The sequence below is a fragment of the Bactrocera oleae genome, chromosome 4 (assembly GCF_042242935.1).
Source record: "Bactrocera oleae isolate idBacOlea1 chromosome 4, idBacOlea1, whole genome shotgun sequence".
NCBI lineage: Eukaryota > Metazoa > Arthropoda > Insecta > Diptera > Tephritidae > Bactrocera > Bactrocera oleae.
The window spans coordinates 35,037,717-35,060,409 of record NC_091538.1 but is presented as its reverse complement, the minus strand read 5'-3'; the positions used below and the strand labels follow the sequence as shown (position 1 = coordinate 35,060,409).

Sequence of the window (22,693 nt, the reverse complement as noted above, 5' to 3'; positions counted from 1 at the left end):
TCAAGCGCGGAACATGTTAGTACCCATAACAGTTATGTGGTAACAATACCATAACTTTTATAGTTTTGACTACGTTAATGACAGACATTGAAGCATTTCAAGAAAAAAATGTATGAAAATTATCTCCTTTTCCATTTTATGTATTTATTAATTTTTTAAGTAATTTTGTCAGAATATTTTAAACAGCTACTAAGCTATATAAGCTTTTATATAAGTTCGTAACCTCTTTATACTCTCGCAATATTTTGAATTCCGAGTGACTGTCTATCTGTCCTTCTGTCTTTTAGTCCGTGCAAGCAATAACTTGAGTAAAAATTGAGATATCTTGATGAAACTTGGTACACGTAATCCTTGGTAACCAAGCAGGGTTGGTATTGTACATATGGTAGATGCAGTCGGACCACTACCACGCCCACAAAGCGCCATTAAATGAAACCTACTCAGCACTAAATTAAGGTACAAAACTGTAATTTGGTACAATTTGAAAATGGGTAAAATCAGATGATAACCACGCTCTCGCCCCATATAACGCTTGTACTTAAAACTAATAAAAGTGCGATAACTCACAGAATAAATGTGCCACAAGCATTCAATTTCACAACCAGAATGGTAGGGTAGGGCTTTATAGCAGTAATTGTAGGTGAAATTCTAACTTTTCGCAAAACTAATTTAACTTTTCGTTTGCAATTGCCTGTGCATTATTTCTTTTTCAGGTTTCGGTTAAATGACTGCAAGTGACAAAAAAAAACCAAATTTTTTTATTAAAACAAAGATTAAAAACAAACCTCAGTGAAAAAAGTAAAAATTGAAAATTAAGGTGTATTTACACATACACGAAGTTTTCAGTTTTCGAGTGCTAAAATAAAAAATAAAAATAAAATTTTTGAAAATAATACAAATAACAAGTATTAGTGCAGGGAAAACACGAGAGGTGAAATAATACACTAAAAAATACAAAATATCATAAATTAAATAAAACCCAAAAATAAAAACTATAAGCAAATTATGTGCAGTGTGTGCTAAATAAATAAAATATTTAATACTTTAACAAAGTACATACTTACCTAATAGTGCGAGAACAAACAAAAAAAAGGCAAAAGTGAAGTGAAAAGCAAAAAGTGCTTCTGCAACAACAACAGCCGGCTGCTGCTAACGTTGACGCTACATCCACTGCTACTGATGCTTCGTGGGAATGAGCTGCAACTGCATCCTTTGCGAAAGGGAAGTGAGCGCTGGCAAACCGCCTACGCATTCACAACAGGTAACGAGTGCGAATTACTGAAAGTGGTACAAAAGAAAAAGATAAAAAAGAAAATTATAATGAAACAAAAGCAAGTGCACACTTTCAGTTTTTGGATCTCCCTTTTATTCACTTTTTTATATATTCAAATACGTGTAAAGAATTGTGGAATTTGCGGTAGCGTCCTTATTTATACAAAAACAATAACGTGTTTAATAAAATTTTACAATTTGGTCAGTTATTTCGCAAGTTTTCTCGGTTCTCCAAGAATTATCTCTCCAAGTAAGGAGTTGATCGACTTAAGTAGCATTTTGCGCATAAAAACGGGCCTTCTCGAGTAGACTATGTCTCTAGATCCAATCGAATTGGAATGTCGTCTCGACATATTAAATTCATATAGTGAAAAAATTATGAAATGCCAATCTAAGATTGAAGAAATTGACGAGGACGACATGGCCCGAGGAGAGTTAAAGGGCATAATTGTCAAGTCAATAATTAAAACAATTTTAGCAAAAAATAGAACGTCTATTGCCAAAACATCCTTTGTAACATCTCACAGCCAGGCTATGCTTGAGAGTTTGGTTCATAATGATCCAAATATCCCAGATATTGAAAAATTTAACCATTTGGTTAATTATCTATCTGGAGAAGCTTTGGGAACGACAAAGGCATTTTAAATGTCGGATGAAAATTATCCGAAGGCATTGTCAAGTCTCAAACAAGTTTACCATAATAAATGTTTGATATTTTTTAATACAATTTCAAAACTTTTCAAGCTGCCAACTATCCCAAAGCCATCAGCACCTTCATTGAGAGCGTTGATCGATGAAGTGTCAGCTGTTTATCACTCATTGCTATCGTTGGGAAATGAGGAACATATAACAAATGCGATAATCATACATATAGTCATGACAAAGGTTGACTCTATCACCCGATCCAAGTTGGAAGAACAGCTGGATTACGACAAGCTCCCATTGTGGAAGGATTGTGAAGCTACCTTGAACAGACGGTACCAGCACCTATCAGCAGAAGGAGCATCGTGTTCAAAGACGAGACCCATAGTCGCCGCCAGCGCGAGTCACATTAAGCAAATGGACAGGACGTAGTCAGCTCTAGTTGCTGCAAATACAAAGCAGCCAACTTGTTAGCAGTGCAAATCAAAGGACCATTTTTTAACAGCCTGTCCCACTTTCAAAACTCTATCTGTGCAACCGAGAAATGAGTTTCACAAGTCAACTTTATGAGAAGGATTTGGCCCAAAAATTGTGGATTCGTCGTCAAAACAGGACGTTAAATAGCATAGGAATTGGAAATTCCAACACGAAAGTCGGGGCAAAATTAAGCGCGTTTTTTAAGTCTCGGGTAAATATTATAGTTTGGAATTTTCGGCGGAGTTCTGGATTATGCGATGTATTTCGGCAAATCATCCAGACCATAACATCAATGTTAATGGCTGGAAAATTCCGCATAATATTAAATTGGCGGATCCAGAATTCCAAAAATCCCAAAAGATTGATATGTTAGTGGGAACAAAAACCTTTTTCGATCTGCTAGCTATTGGCCAAATTGAAAGTGGTTCTAATCAACCAACGATACAGAAAACTCTTTTGGGATGGATTGTGTCTGGCAAAAATAGCACATTATATGGCAAGCGGAAGAAGACTTAACGTCAATAAATTCAGTAGTCCAAAAATTTTGGGCTCTGGAGAAACTTCCTTCAGAAATAAATGGCAATAAATTCACACCAGAACAAAAAGAGTGTGAAAAGTTTTTCGTTCATACAACTCAAGTATTACCTTCAGGCGTTTTGAGGCCAGAGAGCACAACAACAAAATTACGAGTTGTCTTAGATGCGTCGAGTCGTACCTATTCTCAAATTTCATTAAATGAACTTTTGGTAGGGCGAACCATCCAAGAAGAATTATACTCAACTCTTCTTCGTTTTCGCTTACACAAGTACGCTTTAACGGCAGACATTACTAAAATGTACCGCCAAATAGTTATGCATGAAGAAGATAGAAACTGCCAGCTTATTGTGTGGAGAGAGCATCCCTCAGAGCAAATTCAGATTTTTCGACTTAACACCGTTACTTACGGCACTGCGCCTTCACCATTTCTCGCAACACGGTGTTTACAAATGCTCAGCGATACTAATACAACTAAGTTTCCACTCGGTTCATTGGCCATTAAAAGAGACTTTTATGTTGCTGATTTATTAACAGGACTAGAAAATTTTGAGTCTCTAGATCTTATAAGAAGTGAGGTTATCAAAATATAATATTACACTCGGCCGGATTCACCTTAACGAAGTGGTTTTCGAACCACCCTAAATTTTTCGACAGTGACGAAATTGAAAAGTCATTAAGCTTCAATGAAAAAAACTCAACTAAAACACAGGAATCCATTGGTTGCCGAAAGAGGATTTGTTTCGATTTGTTTTGGATGCCAATTTTAATGATCTGCGAGCCACTAAACGAAACATATTGTCAGTCTCCATTCGCCTGTCCGACCCTTTTGGATTACTAGCCCCTATAGTCGCCAAAGCAAAGATCTTATTGCAAGAGCTTTGGATCCAAAAACTGGATTGGGATGAGTCGATTCCATTGCGCCTTGACACTAGCTGGCAAAATTTCAAAGCCAACCTACTGCAGCTCTCATCAATTAGCATTCCTCGGTACGTAAACCTGGAGTCGAGTGCTATATACCAAATAAATTGCTTCTCCGACGCTTCAATTAGACCTTACGGATGCTGCATAAACATACGAAGCCAATCTGCTAGTGGTGTCAAATTTATGCTGCTTACTGCAAAGTCTAGAGTGGCTCCGCTGAAGACCAAGTCTCTTCCGCGTCTCGAACTCTCAGCGGCACATCTTCTTGCCAAATTATGGTCACGTGTAGTGCCTATGTTGAGTCGACAACTCGAGAATATTACATTTTGGACATACTCTGAAATCGTGTTGCATTGGGTTAAAACACATCCATCTACATTACAAACCTTTGTCGCAAATAGAGTGTCCGAAATCTAAGAATTGGCTGACAAAGTGTGTTGGCGACATGTCCCAACAAAACAAAATCCTGCGGATCAAGTGTCTCAGGGTTGTAACGTATACGAATTAAATAATTCGATATGGTATGGCGGTCCACAGTTCCTCCTGGAAGACCCCGCTTTATGGCCATTTAACACTCACTTCTAACTCTCCTCAGAAGACGAAGAATTAGAGAAGAAGAAAAATACATTTACACTAGCTGCAATCGTGAAAGATAACACAATAACGGACCTAATCGAAAAATTCTCTTCTCATCAAAAAATCGTGTGGTCGCATACTTATTACGATGGATCAGACGCACCACGCTTCCCGCAAACTTGCAAAACTCAATTAGTTTTTGCATGAGTACTCGAATATGTCGCTTTCATTCAAATTAATCCGAGTAGGAGGTCGCCTATTAAATGCACCTCTCCCATACGATGCCAAATTTCCCTTATTACTGAATAAAAACGCGCATTTCGTTAACTCTTATTTACGGTTCCTGCACATTTGAAATCACCAAGCTGGGGCAAAAGCGTTGGTTGCGCTTTTTCAAGAACGCATATGGCTGATTAATGCCAGAAAAGCATGCAGTAGAACCATTCGAAACTGTACACACTGTTTTCATTACAAGCCGAAGTTGCAAACCCAAATAATGAAAAATTTGCCAGTCGAAAGACTTCGAACGCTACGACCTTTTCTCATATGTGGCATAGATTTTTATGGTCCAATATATACTACATTAAAAATACCCGGTCGACCACCCGGGAAAACGTATATCGCAGTTTTCGTTTGCTTCACTTCAAAAGCAGTACATTTAGAATTAATTTCTGACTTATCGACTAATTCCTTTATTTTCGCCCTGAAAAGGTTCCTTAGTCGCCGGGGAATGCTCCAGACGATATACAGCGACAACGCAACTAACTTCGTCGGCGCCGACCGCAAGCTGCGCTAACTCAAGGAGGCGTTGTCCCAGTCTCCAGAACTAATGGGATCCGCCGCCGAAGAAGGGTTCAAATTCGTCTTTATACCATCGAGGGCGCCACACTTCGGCGGATTATGGTAGGGGACAGTGAAGTCCGCCAAACACCTCATCGTACGCGCAATGGGTAACGTGTTGCTCACTGCCGAAGAGTGGGGAACCCTGCAGTCCGAAGTGGAGGCCTTTCTGAATTCGCGACTCCTCGCACCGTTCAGCCAGGACCCCAACGACGGCGAAGCGCTAACTCCAGCACACCTACTCATAGGGCGCTCCCTCCGAGCACTACCACCAGCACAAGTGGCAACGGACCCAATTCATTGCTGTGAGAGATGGTAACTTGTTTGCTGTCTCAAGCAACAGTTTTGGCGACAATGGTCCATAACGTACGTTACGAACCTACAGGAGCGCAACAAATGGTTGTATCCGAAGCGGAACCTTCAGCCCGACGATCTCGTCCTCGTTCACGAAGACAACATACCACCGCAGCAGTGGGTACTAGGACGAGTCGTCGGAACCGTAGAAGGGCAAGACGGCAAGGTACAAATGGCAGACGTGGCAACCAAGGCAGACACAATTAAGCGTCTTATTCACAAGCTCGCCCTGCTACTCATCAATGTTGAAGGATCATGATCCTGTCAAGGTGGCCGGTGTTGCGTCAAGCAACTCTTCGAAACTAAAATAATATATTTGTTTAAAACAAACTGAAAAAAAATAAAGATTAATTGAATCATTAAATCGAAATGAATTATAAATGTTTTATGCTATAAAAATACTTACCTTTATTATACTTATTACAGAACACATCAATTACAATAATATTTTACAATGAATTAACGAAACTGTTGAAACATAATTATATTTATCCCTTTTCTAATACATACTTACCACTAGTTTAAGCCGTTAGGTTAAGGTTTATTCTAAATTATAATATACGTAAAATAAAGAATTATATTGTAATAAAACCACACTCGCGAACGCACGTCTTTTGACTTAACCGGATATTTTCATTTCGTTTAGGCACAGGCAATTGGCACTTTTTATTTTAGTTGCGCATCCCAACATTTTATTTCCTCTCAAAAAGGCTTGAGAATTTTCAGTTCTCAAAGTACATATTTTATCTAACTCCAACAATTGTCGAAATTGGACTATAACGTTTCAAAGACCCAGACAGCAAATTTTTTACCGAACATATCAGTCAATCTTTGAGTTCTAGTATTAAAATTCGTGGAGAATATTTTTGTGATGACAAATTGTCCTTGTGCTAAAAATGGGTAAAATCGGGTCGATATTTCCCTTAGCTTCCATATATGTACCTAATATAAATATTTTCCGGTTTCCAGTTAACTTCATACCGCATCTATCGGTGAATATGTAAAAAATCTTAATGAAATTCAGAAAGAATCTCTTTCTAATAACAGTGTATTTTCCTGCCTAATATAGATAAAATTAATTCCTCTAGTCCCTACCTAATATACGGATTTTAAAATATCCGCTTAACTTTATACCTAATCTGATGGTCAATTTGTGCGGATTTTTAATGAAATTCAGGGAGCCTCTATTTTTGGTAAAAATATATCGTAATACCAAAACTAGAAAAAATCGGGTTAAAATAATCCCAGGCCTCACATAACTCATATAAGAAAATTGATAAGAATTATATAAGAATCTCAAACTTTGGCATAATATTGGTTATATAAGTACTATAGTTGTTTGCCAAATATGTGCAATATCGATCGACGAATTACCTAAGCTCCCATGTAATATAATACATATAATCAATTAGTCTAGAATGAAATTGGGATTTCCCAATCTTTTGCTAACGTTTTCCATATTCCCTTTGGAGTTAATTAGGTTGATCATATGTGTACATAAGTTAATAAGATGTCAAATTTGAATGTAATCCTTTCACGATTTCGTCGAACAAAAAATGTTGAGTTGTTTCGTAACATTTTTATACTCTTGCAACATGTTGCTACAGAGTATAATAGTTTTGTTCACCTAACGATTGTTTGTATCACCTCAAACTAATGTTAGGGTTATATATATACATAAATGTTCAGGATGAAGAAATGAGTTGAATTCCGGGTGAATATCTGTCCGTCCGTCCTCCCGTCTGTTCAAGCTGTAACTTGAGTAAAAATGGAAATATTTTGCTTAAACTTGGCACACATGTTTATTGGCACCATAAGACGGTTGGTATCGTAAATGAGCGTAATCAGACCACTGCCATGCCTACAAATCGTCATTAATCGAAAACCAATAAATTGCCTAACTAAGATCCACAATAAGATACAACGAATCGCATTAGGAAGGGGCATGTGCAGTTTAAACATTTTGTAAATAGTGGGCCTGGCTCTACTCTTTAATAGGTTTAATGTGCTTATCTCCTAAGCTATAATAAGCAAATTCACAATTCGAGTGGTAACCCCGCCCTCGGTTGTGAATAAAACTACTAAAAGTGCGATAACTCACCGCCCACTTTTAGGTGAAAACCCAAATCTCGGGAACTACTTGACCGATTACAAATTTGACAAGTGACATTATCCTGATATGTATATATTGCTGTGCAAATATACAAATCAACACCTAATGAATATATTAACATAAACTTTGCAAAAAGACTGTCTTAAAGATATGCCATCTCGAGTCTTAAAATTTTCAAAATCGGGCCATAACTGTTCAATCCTCCATATACCGAAGATGTGGATGTGTGGAGTGTCCTTTGTTGACTTTCTTACGAATACTATGTCTGTATGTCAAATATGGTTTAAATCGGATCAATACTCTCGAACTCCCGTCTGACTTTATATCGGATATATTTGAGTTATCTTAATAAAATTGTGGGAGCGTGTTTTTCTAACAACGGTGCATCCGTGTGCCCTCATAAAATTATAAAATTGTATTAATGATTTAGTGCTGAATATGTAAGAATTTTTGTAAACCTTCGTATTAACATCATATCCCTAATATATTGAATTCCTATCCTCTGGTTGACGTTTTGCACATCATCTCAATACTTATATTAAATTTAACCTCCGGATGAGTTTATATCACATATATCACATTTGAAGATGTTTTTAATATAATTTTAGCTGATGCGAAGTGAAATATAACAATAAAACTAAGTGGGTATATGACCTTAAATTAAGTTAATAAATTACCAAATTGTAATCCATTCAGGATTTCGTTGAATAATAAATGTAGAATTCGTTCGAAGTATTTTTTTAATATAAAGTTTTGCCAACATCTGAAGTCATTTATCCGGCTTTGATCCTTGCAAGTTGCAAGAGTATAAAATGTTTGGTTGCATCCAAACTTAGCCCTTCCTTACTTGTTTAATATAAAGTTTGGAATACCTGTCCCTGCCTTTGATCTTTTCAAATATGAACCTAGCTCTGCCATACTTGTTTTAACTGTGTTTCTTAAAATATTATAATAGCATTGCTACCAGAAAAAAAACGAATTTTGTTTATTGCGGTTTCGGCTAATTTTTAGAGCAACATTCGCTAGATTGCTGAACAGATATTTAGATTAATAAGGTGGCAACACTTCAAGCTATAAAGCTGTAATTTTTTTGGCTGTGAACTTTTGTGTTTTATTTTACTTCAAATTTAACTGATTTTTTTAGTGATTTAATGCAATATTTAGTGATTTGACTCTGTGTTGCAAGCTAAGTATTAAATGTTTTTAAGTTTTGTGCATTATCAAAAAGTTTAAATTTTCGAATTTTTATTGCCGAGTCAGCGTTTTGTTTAATTTTGTTTTATTTTATTCTATTTTCTTTCTTATTTATCTCATTTACTTCTTTATTCGCAGCTGTGTTGCGTGTAGATTTTTTATATGTTCCAGTGCATCTAAAACTGCTCGCATATTGCTTTTTCAAACTGTCTTGGTTTTGAACTTTGATAAAAAAACTTCTATTATTTTTGCGTTTCTTCTTAATTGAATTTATTATTATTAATATATTATTAACTATAAATTAATTTTTTATATATATATTAGATTTTGTTTTACTTACTCTTTTATTTGATCTTCATTCTTGTTTTTTATTATGTCTTGTCACTTCCCCAACTGTAACATTAAAGGCGAGTCAGATCGCTACGTTTCATGCTGGCTTTGTGATGGACAATATTAAATGTGCTGGACTGACAGGTAGAATCTTAGATTCTATTCTCGACTGTGAGGGATTGTATTGGTCCTGTTTAAATTGTAGATATATTGAAATTGATCGATTTAAAGTTAAGGAGACACGCAATGGCTTTAACGGAATCGGTCGAGATCTTCTAACCCTCACTGAAAAATTTAGGCACTACAAAAAATTTTTCAAATCTTTTAAGTTCCTGAATGATTATCACGAATCCTCCAAACCTGCTCCTAAACGTAATCGTCCTTCCGATGAAGAGACACTTAATTCTTCTGTACAGAAGAGAACGCCAACTTCTAATCAACGTCTAATAAGTGTCTCACAATTCCAGAGGCTCCCCCTAATAGCTTAGTAGCATCTGTTAAAAATTTGGTAGTTATTCCACCTAAAAAGTCTATATATATTTCTAGACTTGCCAAAGATACCTTCACGTTTAAAAATTGATGATATCAATATCCGTAAATTTAACTTCAATTATGAGAGAAGTATATCATTGTTTAAAATAGACGTATCTCTTGAAACATTCAAAAAGATCTTAGCTCATTCAGGCCACCTGGGGCTTTTGTACGCGGTTTTAAGCCAAAACTTAGAAGTCATACTGAAAACATTGTTGAACTACCAAAAGCAACCACCAATATAAGAACCTGAGTGGTAAAAATTCGCTAATTATTTATTATCAAAATGTTAGAGGTCTTAATACAAAATTAACTGACTTGTATTTAAACAGTTCCAATTTTAATTTCCATATAATTGGATTTACAGAAACTTGGTTAAAACCTCACACTTTTGATAATGAGATTTTAAACAGCGAATTTCAAATATTTTGATCTGATCGACTGAACAGAATCGGTGGAGGTGTTATATTTGCTGTGCATTCCTCTATTCCATCTGAAGATGTTCTTGTTCCAGGAACTGACTCATTTGAATTTAAATGTATTATAGTCTATGTTAATAGTTGCTTTATTTATTTAATCCTATCTTATATACCACCCCATTCGGCCTTATCTGTATACATGCAGCATGCTTCTTTAATAAATAGTGCTACTTAGATGGCAAATAATGCAGATTCAATTTTTGGTCACAAGGTGGCATACTTTAAACGTATTATTCACGCAAAGTTTTACCCCGATATAATCATTTACCTTGATATGCATAGTGGAAAGTGAAAGAATCAGATGTAATTGAAAATGGTGTTATATGGGAAATAGGCGTGGTTGTAGTCCGATTTCGCACTATGACGTAATAAGAACGTTATACACCGAATTTGGTTGAAATCGGTTAAGCAGATCCCAAGATATGGGTTTTCACTTAAAAGTGGGCGGTGCCACGCCCACTGTCTAATTTTGAACGCGGTTCCTATAAAGTTATCTCATACCATCCCAGAGATAAAATTTAATGTCTCTGGCGTGTTTCGTGCTTGATTTATCGCGCTTTTAGTAGTTTTTAACAGTACCCTTATATGGGGAGTGGGCGGAGTTGCCACCCGATTTCAACTATTTTCACACTGTAGGTAGAGGTTTTAAAAACATTTGCTCCTTTTGTTATTATAGCTTTAGCGGCTTAGGAGATATGCACATTAAACCTATTAGGGGCGGGCCCACGCCCACTTAAAAAAAAATTTAACTGCAGATGCCCCTCCCTAATGTGATCCTGTGTACCAAATGACAGTCTTGTATCTTATTGCGGAGCTTAGTTATGGCAATTTATTTTTTTTTTAATAATGGCGTTTTATGGGCGTGGCAGTGGCCCGATTACGCCCATCTGCAATACCAACCGTCTCCCGGTACCAAGAAACATGTCTACCAAGCTTCATAAAGATATCTCAATTTTTACACAAGTTAGAGCTTGCACGGACGGACAGACGGACGGAAGGACAGACAGTCACCCGGATTTCAACTCGTCTCTTCATCCTGATCATTTATATATATATAACCTTATATCTAACTCGATTAGTTTTAGGTGATACAAACAACCGTTAGGTGAACAAAACTATTATACTCTGTAGCAACAGGTTGCGAGAGTATAAAAAGAATATTGTAAGTAATCCAAAATCGTTTTATGATTTCGTCAACACCAAACGCAGGATTTCCAAATTTCCGTCCGCGATGAAATACAATTCTATTATTTCAAGTGACAATGTTATAATATCCAATATGTTTGCAGAATTTTTCAAGTCAAACTACTGTAATAATTCTTCCAAAACTTTTTCTTATCAGCACGTGCTGTGTACGAATACTTTAATTAACGCTCCAATTATTTCTGAAGAAGACGTCCTACTTAAATTAAATAAGTTAAAACCATCTTTTAGCTACGGCCATGATACCCTCATGCTTCCTAAAAAATAGTGCCAAATATATTTACTTGCTTTTGACAAGGATATTTAATTCCTCTCTTAAACACGGTATATTTCCTTCAATATGGAAACAGTCATTTATAATTCCTTTGCATAAAAGTGGATTTAGATCCAACATTGAAAACTATAGAGGTATCGCCAAACTATCAGTTATACCTAAACTTTTTAAAGCTATCATCAGTGGCCATATAACCTTTTTGATTTCTCCATTAATTTCCTCATTTCAGCATGGATTTCATAAAGGCAAATCGACTCTAACAAACTTGCTTGAATTTGTAAACCATGTATCATTGAGTTTTAGGGAACAGAAGCACACGGATGTTATATACACAGACTTTAGCGAAGCTTTTAATAAAGTAAATCTCTCGAAACTTATAAATAAACTTGATCTGCTGGGCTTCCAGCCGAGATTTCTTAAGTGAGTAGCTTCTTATCTTTACAGTAGAACACAACGTGTGATATTTGAGCATACTCCTTCAGATCAATTAATGTCTCTTCAGGTGTTCCGCAAGGTAGTCATCTTGGCCCGATTCTGTTCTTGTTGTTTATTAACGATATCTCCTCAGTAATAGAATAAAGCTTTTTAAATCATACTCTTCAACTGAGTAAAGGTTGTCTGTTGCAAGCAGACTTAAACATTTTCGATGTTTCGACAAATCTCACCCCTCCTTTTATGTAATAAAACACCATATTCTGGAGCAAGTTTTTAACTATGTTCATTTGAGAGTTAATATGGACCTTTAGCTTAATTTAAGTCTTCATATTGATACCATGGTGTTGAAAGCAAAAGCTGTCCTCAGTTTTGTTAAACGTTGGTCTAAAGAATTTAGAGATCCGTATATTATTAAAACACTTTATACAACTTTGGTTAGACCAATAATGGTATATGGCTTTGTTGTATGGAACCCTAGCTACCACATCCATTCTGACAAGTTAAAGTCTGTTCAAAAACAATTTGTACTTTTCGCCTTAGCGCATTTCCGATGGAGTTCTAGGGTAAGTCTACCTCCATACACTAGTCGTTTAAAACTTATTAATCTACCTACACTTTCTAGTCTAGGAAATGCTTGGCATAATATTCTTCGTGAAAATCTTGAATGGAACAGTTTGCAGTTCTTTTCTCCTGTCTGAAATTAAATTTAATATCCCGGTTCGCTTTTCGAGGTAGTTTAGACCTTTGCGGTTAAAATCCTGTAGATCAAATTTTTAACTAAACGAACCATTCCGCCGTATATGTCATGATTTTAATTCTCATTCCAGCACATTTGACTTATCTGACTCACTTTTCAAAATTAAGAAAACTTTTTTGATTTCTCTTAATAAATGAAAATGTAACAATTTATTATATCGTAACTATAAATCTTAGCTGTTGAAATTTTTGTTTCTGTAGCTGAGCAGTTTTAGATCTCAACACTTAAAAAACTCTCTTGACTTTTCTGACTCGGCTAATTCCGCACGTATGCGGATTGCGCCCCTCGCGACGGTTAGGCGGGAGGAAGGTAATCGTGGGGTTATTATAGTATATTCCGAAATCCTCTGGTACCACTACGCTGTGGAGCTTAGAGGCATCGTTTCCGCCCACATATCTCCTAGGAGATATTTAGATTTGATTTTTTTTATCTCAGGAACTCTACTTCCTTTTTTGGAAATCTGTATATACATATGTAATTATTTAATTGGATTTTCTTATTTGCATTTTCTAGGGTTTTAAATAATAATTCTATATTTTTCAATTTTTCCTCTTTATTTCATTGCTTTCTATATGTTGACAGTGTTTTCTTATTCTCTTTGGAATATGGATGGAGCATTTTAATACCGAAAGGTAATAGAGAAAATCCATATATTTCGTTGTTTACGGAAAATTGTATTTCGTCTTTAAATACCATTGAATATGGTTATGGTTTGTAAACGAGATTTCGATTCTTGTCCAGATCTCACCTTTGATGACAGTGGTATAGGTGAGCCTTTCGTCGGGATTGGCAAAAAGGTTTAGGCATTTATTAATACGATTATTTTGCTTTATTTTTCTTTTTTAGCGAAATGTCGGGAATATTGATTCAGAAATTATTAACTTTGTATTTGTTGATACATTTACATTTTAATAAATTGTCATTAAATTTTTATCAGTATGGATAATTACTTTTAATAATATGGTAATTTGAAGAATTTTATTTTTCCTACTTCTGGTTCAAAAATATCTACAGAGGTGTGGTGCGAATTTCAATCATTCCGGCAACTGACATCTTCTTATACTGGACTTAGGTACCAATCAAAAAATTGTATATGTCTCCGCTTCTTGTTTTAAATTCGTAATAGGGCAGCAAAGTAGCGCTGTCCTTTCTAAAAAATTAATAGAATCAGGATATTATCCTTGGGAAAGTGTATAAGTTTATTTAGTTGTACTATAATGCTATAGTAGGAAACATTCCCATAAATTCCATTCGGGTTTTGTTAAATAATGTTATGATTTTTCCAATATTTTTTGTTATTGATTCTATACGCCTTTAGTTTCCAACTTCTGATTGAACCTTTATGTAAGTAACATTTAGTAACACAATAAACATTTTTTTATCTTCTAATTTCACAACTTAGGTAGTATGCCCTTTTCATCGTGATCTTTTTCCTACTTGAAGTGTTTCACAAACAATTTAAAAAGAAAATGTATGGGCATTTCAATTCAATATCTGAAAAGTAATTCTTACAAAATTATCGAGCGTAACCTTGATATGATTTTGGGCGCTCTTGGAATGCTCCTTTTCCTTTGTACTAAGGTTCTTTGAAGACAGTCGACTTGGTCCCTTCGTCGTGGATAGTAGCCGCTTTTTTGTGTATCAAAAATCTTTAACCAATAAAAAAAGAGTCAGAATTGGTGTGCTAAACTTTTAATGAGCTATAGAAGAAATACACACTCAAACTAGAGAAAATATAAGATCCAGTTATTAATTTAATTCCATTTAACTTATATAACTAAAAATAGTGTAATAAGCACAGCCACCCCCTACCACCAATATTAGTAAAAGTGTGAAAACATTAAAGAATTGCACTTTATGTATTTATTAAACTTTACTCTTGTATTAACGTATGTATTTTTTAATAAAAAATGTTTTTATTACTTTTTTGTGATATCTAGGATCATAGAACTTACCAGTTTCTACCCGAAAAATCTGAATGTGGAGAACGTGACATATTTGTGCTTCCTAACGTGCCCCTAATAAGTGCTTCTACTAAAATTGAAAAAATTAACATATTGAAGAAAATTATAGCGATAAATTTTATTAACGCATATGACGAAGGTGCTTTTAAGACTCTTACGGCACATGATTTTTTGTGGGGATATCGTGATCGCATTGTATCATTGGACATTGGAACAGGGTCAACTCACTTCGGCTTATTAATGAATGTAAGTACATCTAGCTTCAATAATTTCGATATTTATGCAATATATAAATTCTGAGCACTTGTATATAGTCTGTCGATCGAAATCATATTGACTTTATTAGTATTAAAAAGTGTTTAAAGATACGTTATTTTGTAAATATATTCTTCACAAACTATTCTTGTATCTACCAAACACAACTCTCTTGAAATCAGGGCTTCCGAAATAAAACTCCAAAATGCCTTGATTATAATCCTAAGTAGAACGATTATTGATAAGATTTTGCAATTCCAACTTTTTTTTTCATTTATCAGCTTCGCAGTACTTATTGTGGTTAGATTCAGCGGCTAATCCTTAAGATGATACGATCCCTACCTTGGTAATGTATATAGTTATATACAGTCCTTTATAAATCAAAAAAAAAACTCCTGTAATCATCTAATAAGTCGAAAAAGACCGTTGAGGTCAATACAAATTTGCTGAGCCGATTTATGGTATTTTTAAAAAAGCGCACTAATTAGTTTCTTCCTTTAACAATCATCTATTTATCAAAACACTAAAGCGTAAATATTAAGCTAATAAATAATAGTCGGTACACATAGAAAAGTTTCAAATTGTCCTTAATAAATATGAGAGCTCAATTAGTTAGTCTGAAGTTTAGTCCGCACGATACGCCCATCGTCATTTAATATTGTTTGCATAAGATTACCGAGGGTATTCGGAAATTTACCTCTAACTGAAACCCCCACATCATCAGCGTAGGCCACAACATGTACCAATATACTTTTCTTGATCTAACATTTTATTCATTGTTAGGATCCAGAGAATTGGAGATAATACACCCCCTTGAGGCGTACCCCTTTGGACAGATCTGCACATCGTTGAAGTTGCCAGCGTTGAAATAATTGATTTGCCCATGAGCATCTGTTTAATTAATTTCACGAGAGGTTCAGATATGCCCAAATCTTCAAGCTGGCTAAGCATGGTTTTAGGCGGGATGTATGTATTCTTTTACCTCCAAAGATTTTTCAATCTCTGCTACCACTGAGCTTAGTGCTGTTTCTGCGCATTTTCCTTTAGTATACGCATGCTGCAAAACTAACAGTTTTTTCTGTATTAATTGCTTCTTATATGTATTTCTATTAGTCTTTTCAACGTTTTTAATAGAATTGAGGAAAGACTAATTGGCCTGAAATCCTTTGGACTAGTATATGAGCTTTTTCCCACTTTTGGTACATATATTACTTAGACTTTTCTCCATAACGAGGGAATATAGTTTAATTGTAACGCCCCCTTAAGAATAGTTGTTAATCAGGTTTTTACATGGCTATGGGACTGATATAAAAATAAACCGTCGGATCTCGGCGATTTGAAGGACTTGAAAATGCTTATCGTCCAATCTTCTGACACTATATCTACAGGAATGGAAACTGTCTACTTATTGTGTAGTGTATACTCAACCGTATGGTTTTCAGAGCTGCCAGCAAAGGAAGTATTCATTAGCAGGCCTAAAGACCCTTCACTTCTTCTTCTTCACTACAAAAAGATCTTTCTGTAAGTTCTTAAGTTCGGAAGACAAGGGCCCAATTCTTCCCCTCCTACGTGTTATTGGATACCTTTGATGCTTATCGGCATAATTCCGTCAATTGTTTAACGAGGTCCTCTTTGTTCTCGGGTTGGAATAGGGGAATCATAGGAATATGTTTTTTAGTTCTTGCTAGTACACTTGCCAGTTCATTTTCCTATGATTCCTGAAATTTTCTACCCTCCCTACATTCTCTTCTATTATACGTACATTAAGCGGTGATCCGAAAAGGAACGTTCTTCAAGAACTCTCCATTGGGTCAACTTATTCATTAGTTCTTCCGACATGAGTGTTATGTCTAATATTTCCTGTCCGTTTCTTATTATAAATGTTGACATATTACTTATATTGCATAACAAAAACTTTGTATCTAGTGAATAGTTAAAGAGCAACTAATCTTTTGATACCAGGCGGTATTTATTTTTGTCCGTCTCCCAGCTTTCTACCATGGTGGCCTGGTTACAATAGTTATGTAACATAAAAACATTAATGTTTTTACTTGCCATTACACATGTCCTGACCTTAGGTCGGTTTTCTCAGTTTTCATGTCCCTCCATTATCCCATAGCTCCTGAATGAGCAAAACTCAGGCTGTTATGTCGCCATGCGGTTCATTAGGGGTAGATAAGCTAATTTGCTCTGATGGAGATTAAATTAAAGAAGACACATTAACTATTGTCTTCTCGTGAATCGCTCAGAAGCTCTCTCTCAGTATGTAATTTAGAGAGTCTGTCTACATGCATTTTACGCCACTTTTCGCTAGCGGTTCTATGAATTATTTTGTTAGCAGTAACAGAATCTACATTATGACCCTTTTTCTTCATGCTAGACTCCGCTACGGGGTCCTCGAAGGCCTTAACGAATCTCCATCCCTCAGAAAGGAGATTTGGGTTGCAAGCTCTGATTAGCTGCATTATCTGGTCCGGTTTGATGGTGCAGCCGTAAGCTCCGTTTCAAACTGGGCTATTTAAGGACCCCCAGCCTGGAAGATGCTCGGCGCGGGTCGCGTGACACCTTGATCCAGTCGTTTCTGTACTCCATCTGAAGGCTGTGCTATTAAGGAGCAACGAACACCCAAATGAAAAGTTACTGTTACCCTGCCTACATCGTGATACTTTGGTATCTATTACCAGGTGGCATCCTCGGAGAGCCTTCAGTAAGGTATTTTTGCCAACCTAACTCGGAGACCCTATAATCTATATATATATATATATATATATAAATGCTCAGCATGACGAGCTGAGTCGTCTGTCTGTCTTTTTATATATACGCGAACTAGTCCCTCAGTTTTTGAGACATCGATCTGGAATTTGGCTCACGTACTTTCCTCAAGCTACTTATTTGTCGGAATTATATAGTTACCATAAAAGCTGAATTATCGGAATCAGGTGCTTGTACAGAAAATTTTCCGAAAAATTGTTTAGATCGGACCACTATAGCGTATAGCCGCCATACAAACTGAATGATCGAAATTAAGTTCCTAAATGAAATTTTTGTATTTGTGAAGGGTGTTATAACCTCGGCGCAACCGTTTTTTTTAAAGGAGAGATTAAGCTATAATTTAATAATTAAATTAAAATATATAACACAATAAATACGAGATGTATTCCAAGGAAAATGTTAATTTTGAATTTTTTTGAAAAGTGCTTATTAATTCATCAATATTTATTTTGTCGCCTTCAAAGTAATCCCCCAAGGATAAAATTCACCTGTGCCAACGCTTTTTCCAATCCTCGAAGCACTTCTTAAATGCCCTTTTCGGTATGGCCATCAGCTTTTACTTCGATTCTGACTTGATCTCATCAGTTGTGGCAAAACTCTTTCCTGTCATTGGTTTCTTCAGTTCTGGGAAAAGGAAAAGGCGCAGGGCGCCAAATTTGGTGAATACGGTGGTTGAGGCATGATTACGGTTTGGTTTTGGCCAAAGAATCACGAATAAGCATTGATGTGTGTGTTGGTACATTATCCTGATGATGACAAACTTCCCTGCCACACGTTTCATGCCTAAAATGATATGCCAACATCCTCTGCAGACATCCATAATATTCGACGATTTTCAAGAACAAATTTTTTCAATGTTTCGATGTTTTCTTCGCTTGTTGACGTAGTCGCACCTCCAGGATGCTTATCGTCATCAACATCTTCTAGGCCTTCTGTAAAGCGTGGAAGCGTACAAAGTTGACACAGCGAATACCACAGCCAACATTTCAAGTTCCTTGTAGCACTTTATTTCATTTTTAATACATATTCTTTGACCCATTTTTCCAAAAGTCTACAATCGAAGAGCACGCAAAAACGTGACTAACCTTTTCTGTTGTTAAAAATAAACTACTAGCCGACATTGGCTCCTAATGCAAGCACATGAAAAACATATGTGTCCGATTATAACAAAAACACAATATCAAAATCGAATGTACACAGCCCGCGAAAAATCAAAATTTATAATATAAAGGATTCATGAGTTCATTAAATTTACAATATAAAAACATGAAGTATTTTAATGGCGTTTATGCTAATCCATTTTTTTGTATTTTATTTTTATTTTAGTTATATCAGCCACCAGGGCCTAGAAACAGGACTTAGATACATGTTACCTTTTATTCTATTCTTATTAAATATTAATTATTAGTTATTAACTATTATTATTAAAAATATGGTTAGAACGATTAATTTAAAAAATCTTTAAATCTTTAAGTCTTTAAATAACATTTTGAATCAATAAATAATCTTTAAATAATATACTTTGGAATGTCTTTAAAACTTTAATTTAAATTTTTAAATATTTTAAATTGCACTGCCCGTCTCTAAGATACTTTAGGTCTTCTTTGTTTTAAACTTTTTTCAACCAGGTTACTGCTGCCTCTCACCTTCAACGCTCAGGATTTCCTCTGTTGATAATACGGTTTTTGAGTTTCTGTGCATTCTTGTCTCCAGTGATCAATTGAATCTTTGCCTGTACCACACAACCAACAGGCTTTTACTTTGTCGTCAGCCCATTTTTTATTTGCGCTTTCTAACGTTCCACATCTAGCTTTTGCAATTAACGCGTAATCTTCGCTAACTTTTAAGTATTCTGGGACTTCGCCTGAGTATATAGTTAAGTATCTTTGGTTGTACCTCAGCTTTTCGATTTTGTTCCACTGTAGCTGCCTTTGTACATCCATTCCTTGCGTTTTGACTTCATATCCAACTGATCTATCTCTTATTGCATCAACTTCTTCTTGACTGAGTCCACATTCATTTAAAAACTTCGTTCTGTAGTTCAGGCTCAGCTTACATCCTCTACCTCTGCATCTCTCCACCAGGCAACCTTTGACCAGGCCATCTTTTTCAATAATTTTGCTTTCGTAATTAATAGCCAGTTTCGCGAATTTAGTCTTAGCTTTTCTCGTTTAGTCTCTTCCAGCAAAATGCAGTCCGGTGTACATTTTTCTAATCCAAGTGATCACTTGAGGTACTTCTTCTGAATTTTTTCGATCTCTTAAACATTTTCCCACCCCCATATTTCGGCTCCATATGCCATTATACTGACTACAAGGCTGTCAAACATTTGTATTATCCTTAGATAGTCTTTCTTGAAAAGACGGTCACCTATACTTCAAGTATGTTAAATCACTATAACGGACTTTTTGACTCTTTCTTTGATATGAGCTCTATTTTTTCCGCTGCTTTTGAAGAGGTACCCCAAGTAGGTGAATTCATTTACTTCTTCCAGCTGTCTTCCTATCCAGAACCAGTCAGTTTTCCTTGGACTTATTCTCATTCAGTATCAGCTTTTTCTTATTTAAATATTTCTCTCGTCTCTTGATCATCTTTTTTAACTCTCCTTCATTGGTCGCTAGCAGCACTATGTCGTCAGTATATTCCAAGCTCTAAATTTGATCTTTTCCTATGACAACCCCGCCGGTTTTTCCTTTACTTAGGTCTATTCCCAGATCAGCCATTAATATTATGAAGAGTGTAGAACTTAGGGGGCATCCTTGTTTTACTCCATCCTTTGTCCAGAATTCCTCCGATCGCTTACCATGAAATCTTATTTGTCATTTGGATTAGACCATGCCTTACTCCACTTTTCTCCATTGCGCTCCAGAGCACTTTCCTGTCAACGCTGTCAAAAGCAGCTTTTAAGTCTACGAAAAAAGCAAAGAGTTTCCCCTGTTCCTTAGTTCAGGTTCTTTTTCAACTGCGTGTCTTAATATGTAGATATTGTCGATTGTTCCTCTGCTCTTTCGCTTTCTTTATCGCCTTTTCTGCAGGGGCGTAACAAGCCTAGTTTTCCAGTGTTCAGGTATTCCTTCTCCACGCCATATCCTTTTTATTAGGTTGCATATCTCTTGTTGAGTATTACCTTGTGCAAAAACCCATACTTCATTTCGGATACCATCTTCACCAGTAGCTTTTTTCCTCTTTAGTTTTCTTATGTTTTTGTTATTTCCTCATCTGTTAAATCTTCTTCCTTTTCTTCATCTTTGTCTTCTTCTCTATTCCAATTGCCTACCATATTTGCTTGTTCTCCATTCAACACGAGTCTAAAATGTTCACACCACTTTTCCATGGGGATGTCTTTGCTTATTTCTGACGAAGACTTCCTATATTTATTGATGTTCTGCCACACCTTCTTTTCAGTATTTGCGTTTTTTATTTCTGCAATCTCGTTTTCTTTCATTTTACTTTCTTTTTTAAAGCATAGTTTTCGGAACTCCTTTCTTTCTTTCAAGTAATATTCTTTGGTTGCTTGGCCGTGCCTCTCAACTTGTTGCTACAGAGTATAATAGTTTTGTTCACCTAACGGTTGTTTGTATCACCTAAAACTAATCGAGTTAGATATAAGGTTATATATATATAAATTATCAGGACGAAGAGACGAGCTGAAATCCGGGTGACGTCCGTCCGTCCGTTCGTCCGTCTGTGCAAGCTGTAACTTGAGTAAACATTGAGATATCTTTATGAAACTTTGTACACATGTTTCTTGGTACCGTAAGACTGTTGGTATTGCAGATGGGCGTAATCGGACTACTGCCACGCCCGCAAAACGCCATTAATCAAAAACAAATAAATTGCCATAACTAAGCTCCACAACAAGATGCAAGACTCTTATTTGGTATACAGGATCACATTAGGGAGGGGCATCTTTAGTTAAAATTTTTTTTAAAGGTGGCGTGGTCCCGCCCCCAATAAGTTTAATGTGCATATATCCTATACCAATGAAGCTATAATAACAAAATTCACTGGGAACAAATGCTTTTAGCATCTCTATCGGCGGTGTGAAAATGGGTGAAATCGGGCGACAACCCCGACACTCCCCATATAACGGTACTGTTAAAAACTTCTAAAGGCGCGATAAATCAAGAACTAAACAAGTCAGAGACATTAAATTTTATCTCTGGGATGGTATAAGATGGTTTAATGAGAACCACGTTTAAATTTAGATAGCGGTGCCACGCCCACTTTTAGGGGAAAATCCATATTTTGGAATCTGCTCAACCGATTTCAACCAAATTCGGTACATAATATTCTTTTCAAATTTCTATGGTATAGTACGAAAATGGGCGAAATCAGACTACAACCACGCCTATTTCCCATATAACACCATTTTCAATTCCATTTGATATGCAAATCAAGTAACAATGATTATATCGGCGTAAAACTTTGCGTGAATAATACGTTTAAAGTATGCCACCTTGTGACCAAAAATTATCTAAATTGAACCAAAACTGTTCAAGCCCCTAGGTACTGAAAATGTGGACCCCAGTGCCAATAGTTGACTTTTTATCGAAAATATCGGTCAACATAGAACAAGGCGGCAAGACCCACAAAGAAATCTAAAACGAGTATACCATTTGACTGTGCGAGAGTATAAAATGTTTGTTTACGTCCGAACTTATCCCTTCTACTAGTTTCTGCTGAATTTCATCTACCTTCCTTTTCCATGTTTTCTTACACATATTTTTGTTCATGACTTCTTTCAATTCTTCCTTGTTTCTATTG

The 22,693-nt window shown here is 35.8% G+C and overlaps 1 protein-coding gene across 5 annotated transcripts in view; it reads left to right on the top strand.

Moving 5' to 3' along the window:
• LOC106623160 (lysosome membrane protein 2) overlaps positions 1 to 22,693 on the top strand; it is a 165,410-nt gene that overhangs the window by 71,800 nt on the left and 70,917 nt on the right. For all 5 annotated transcript variants that reach the window (XR_011396164.1, XM_070108908.1, XM_070108906.1 and 2 more), the window contains one exon: positions 14,876 to 15,145. Coding sequence is in view for 4 of the 5 variants with exons in the window: in XM_070108908.1 (XP_069965009.1) it covers positions 14,876 to 15,145 (270 nt within the window). In the remaining variant the exon portion in view is untranslated. The remainder of the gene's footprint in view (positions 1 to 14,875; positions 15,146 to 22,693) is intronic.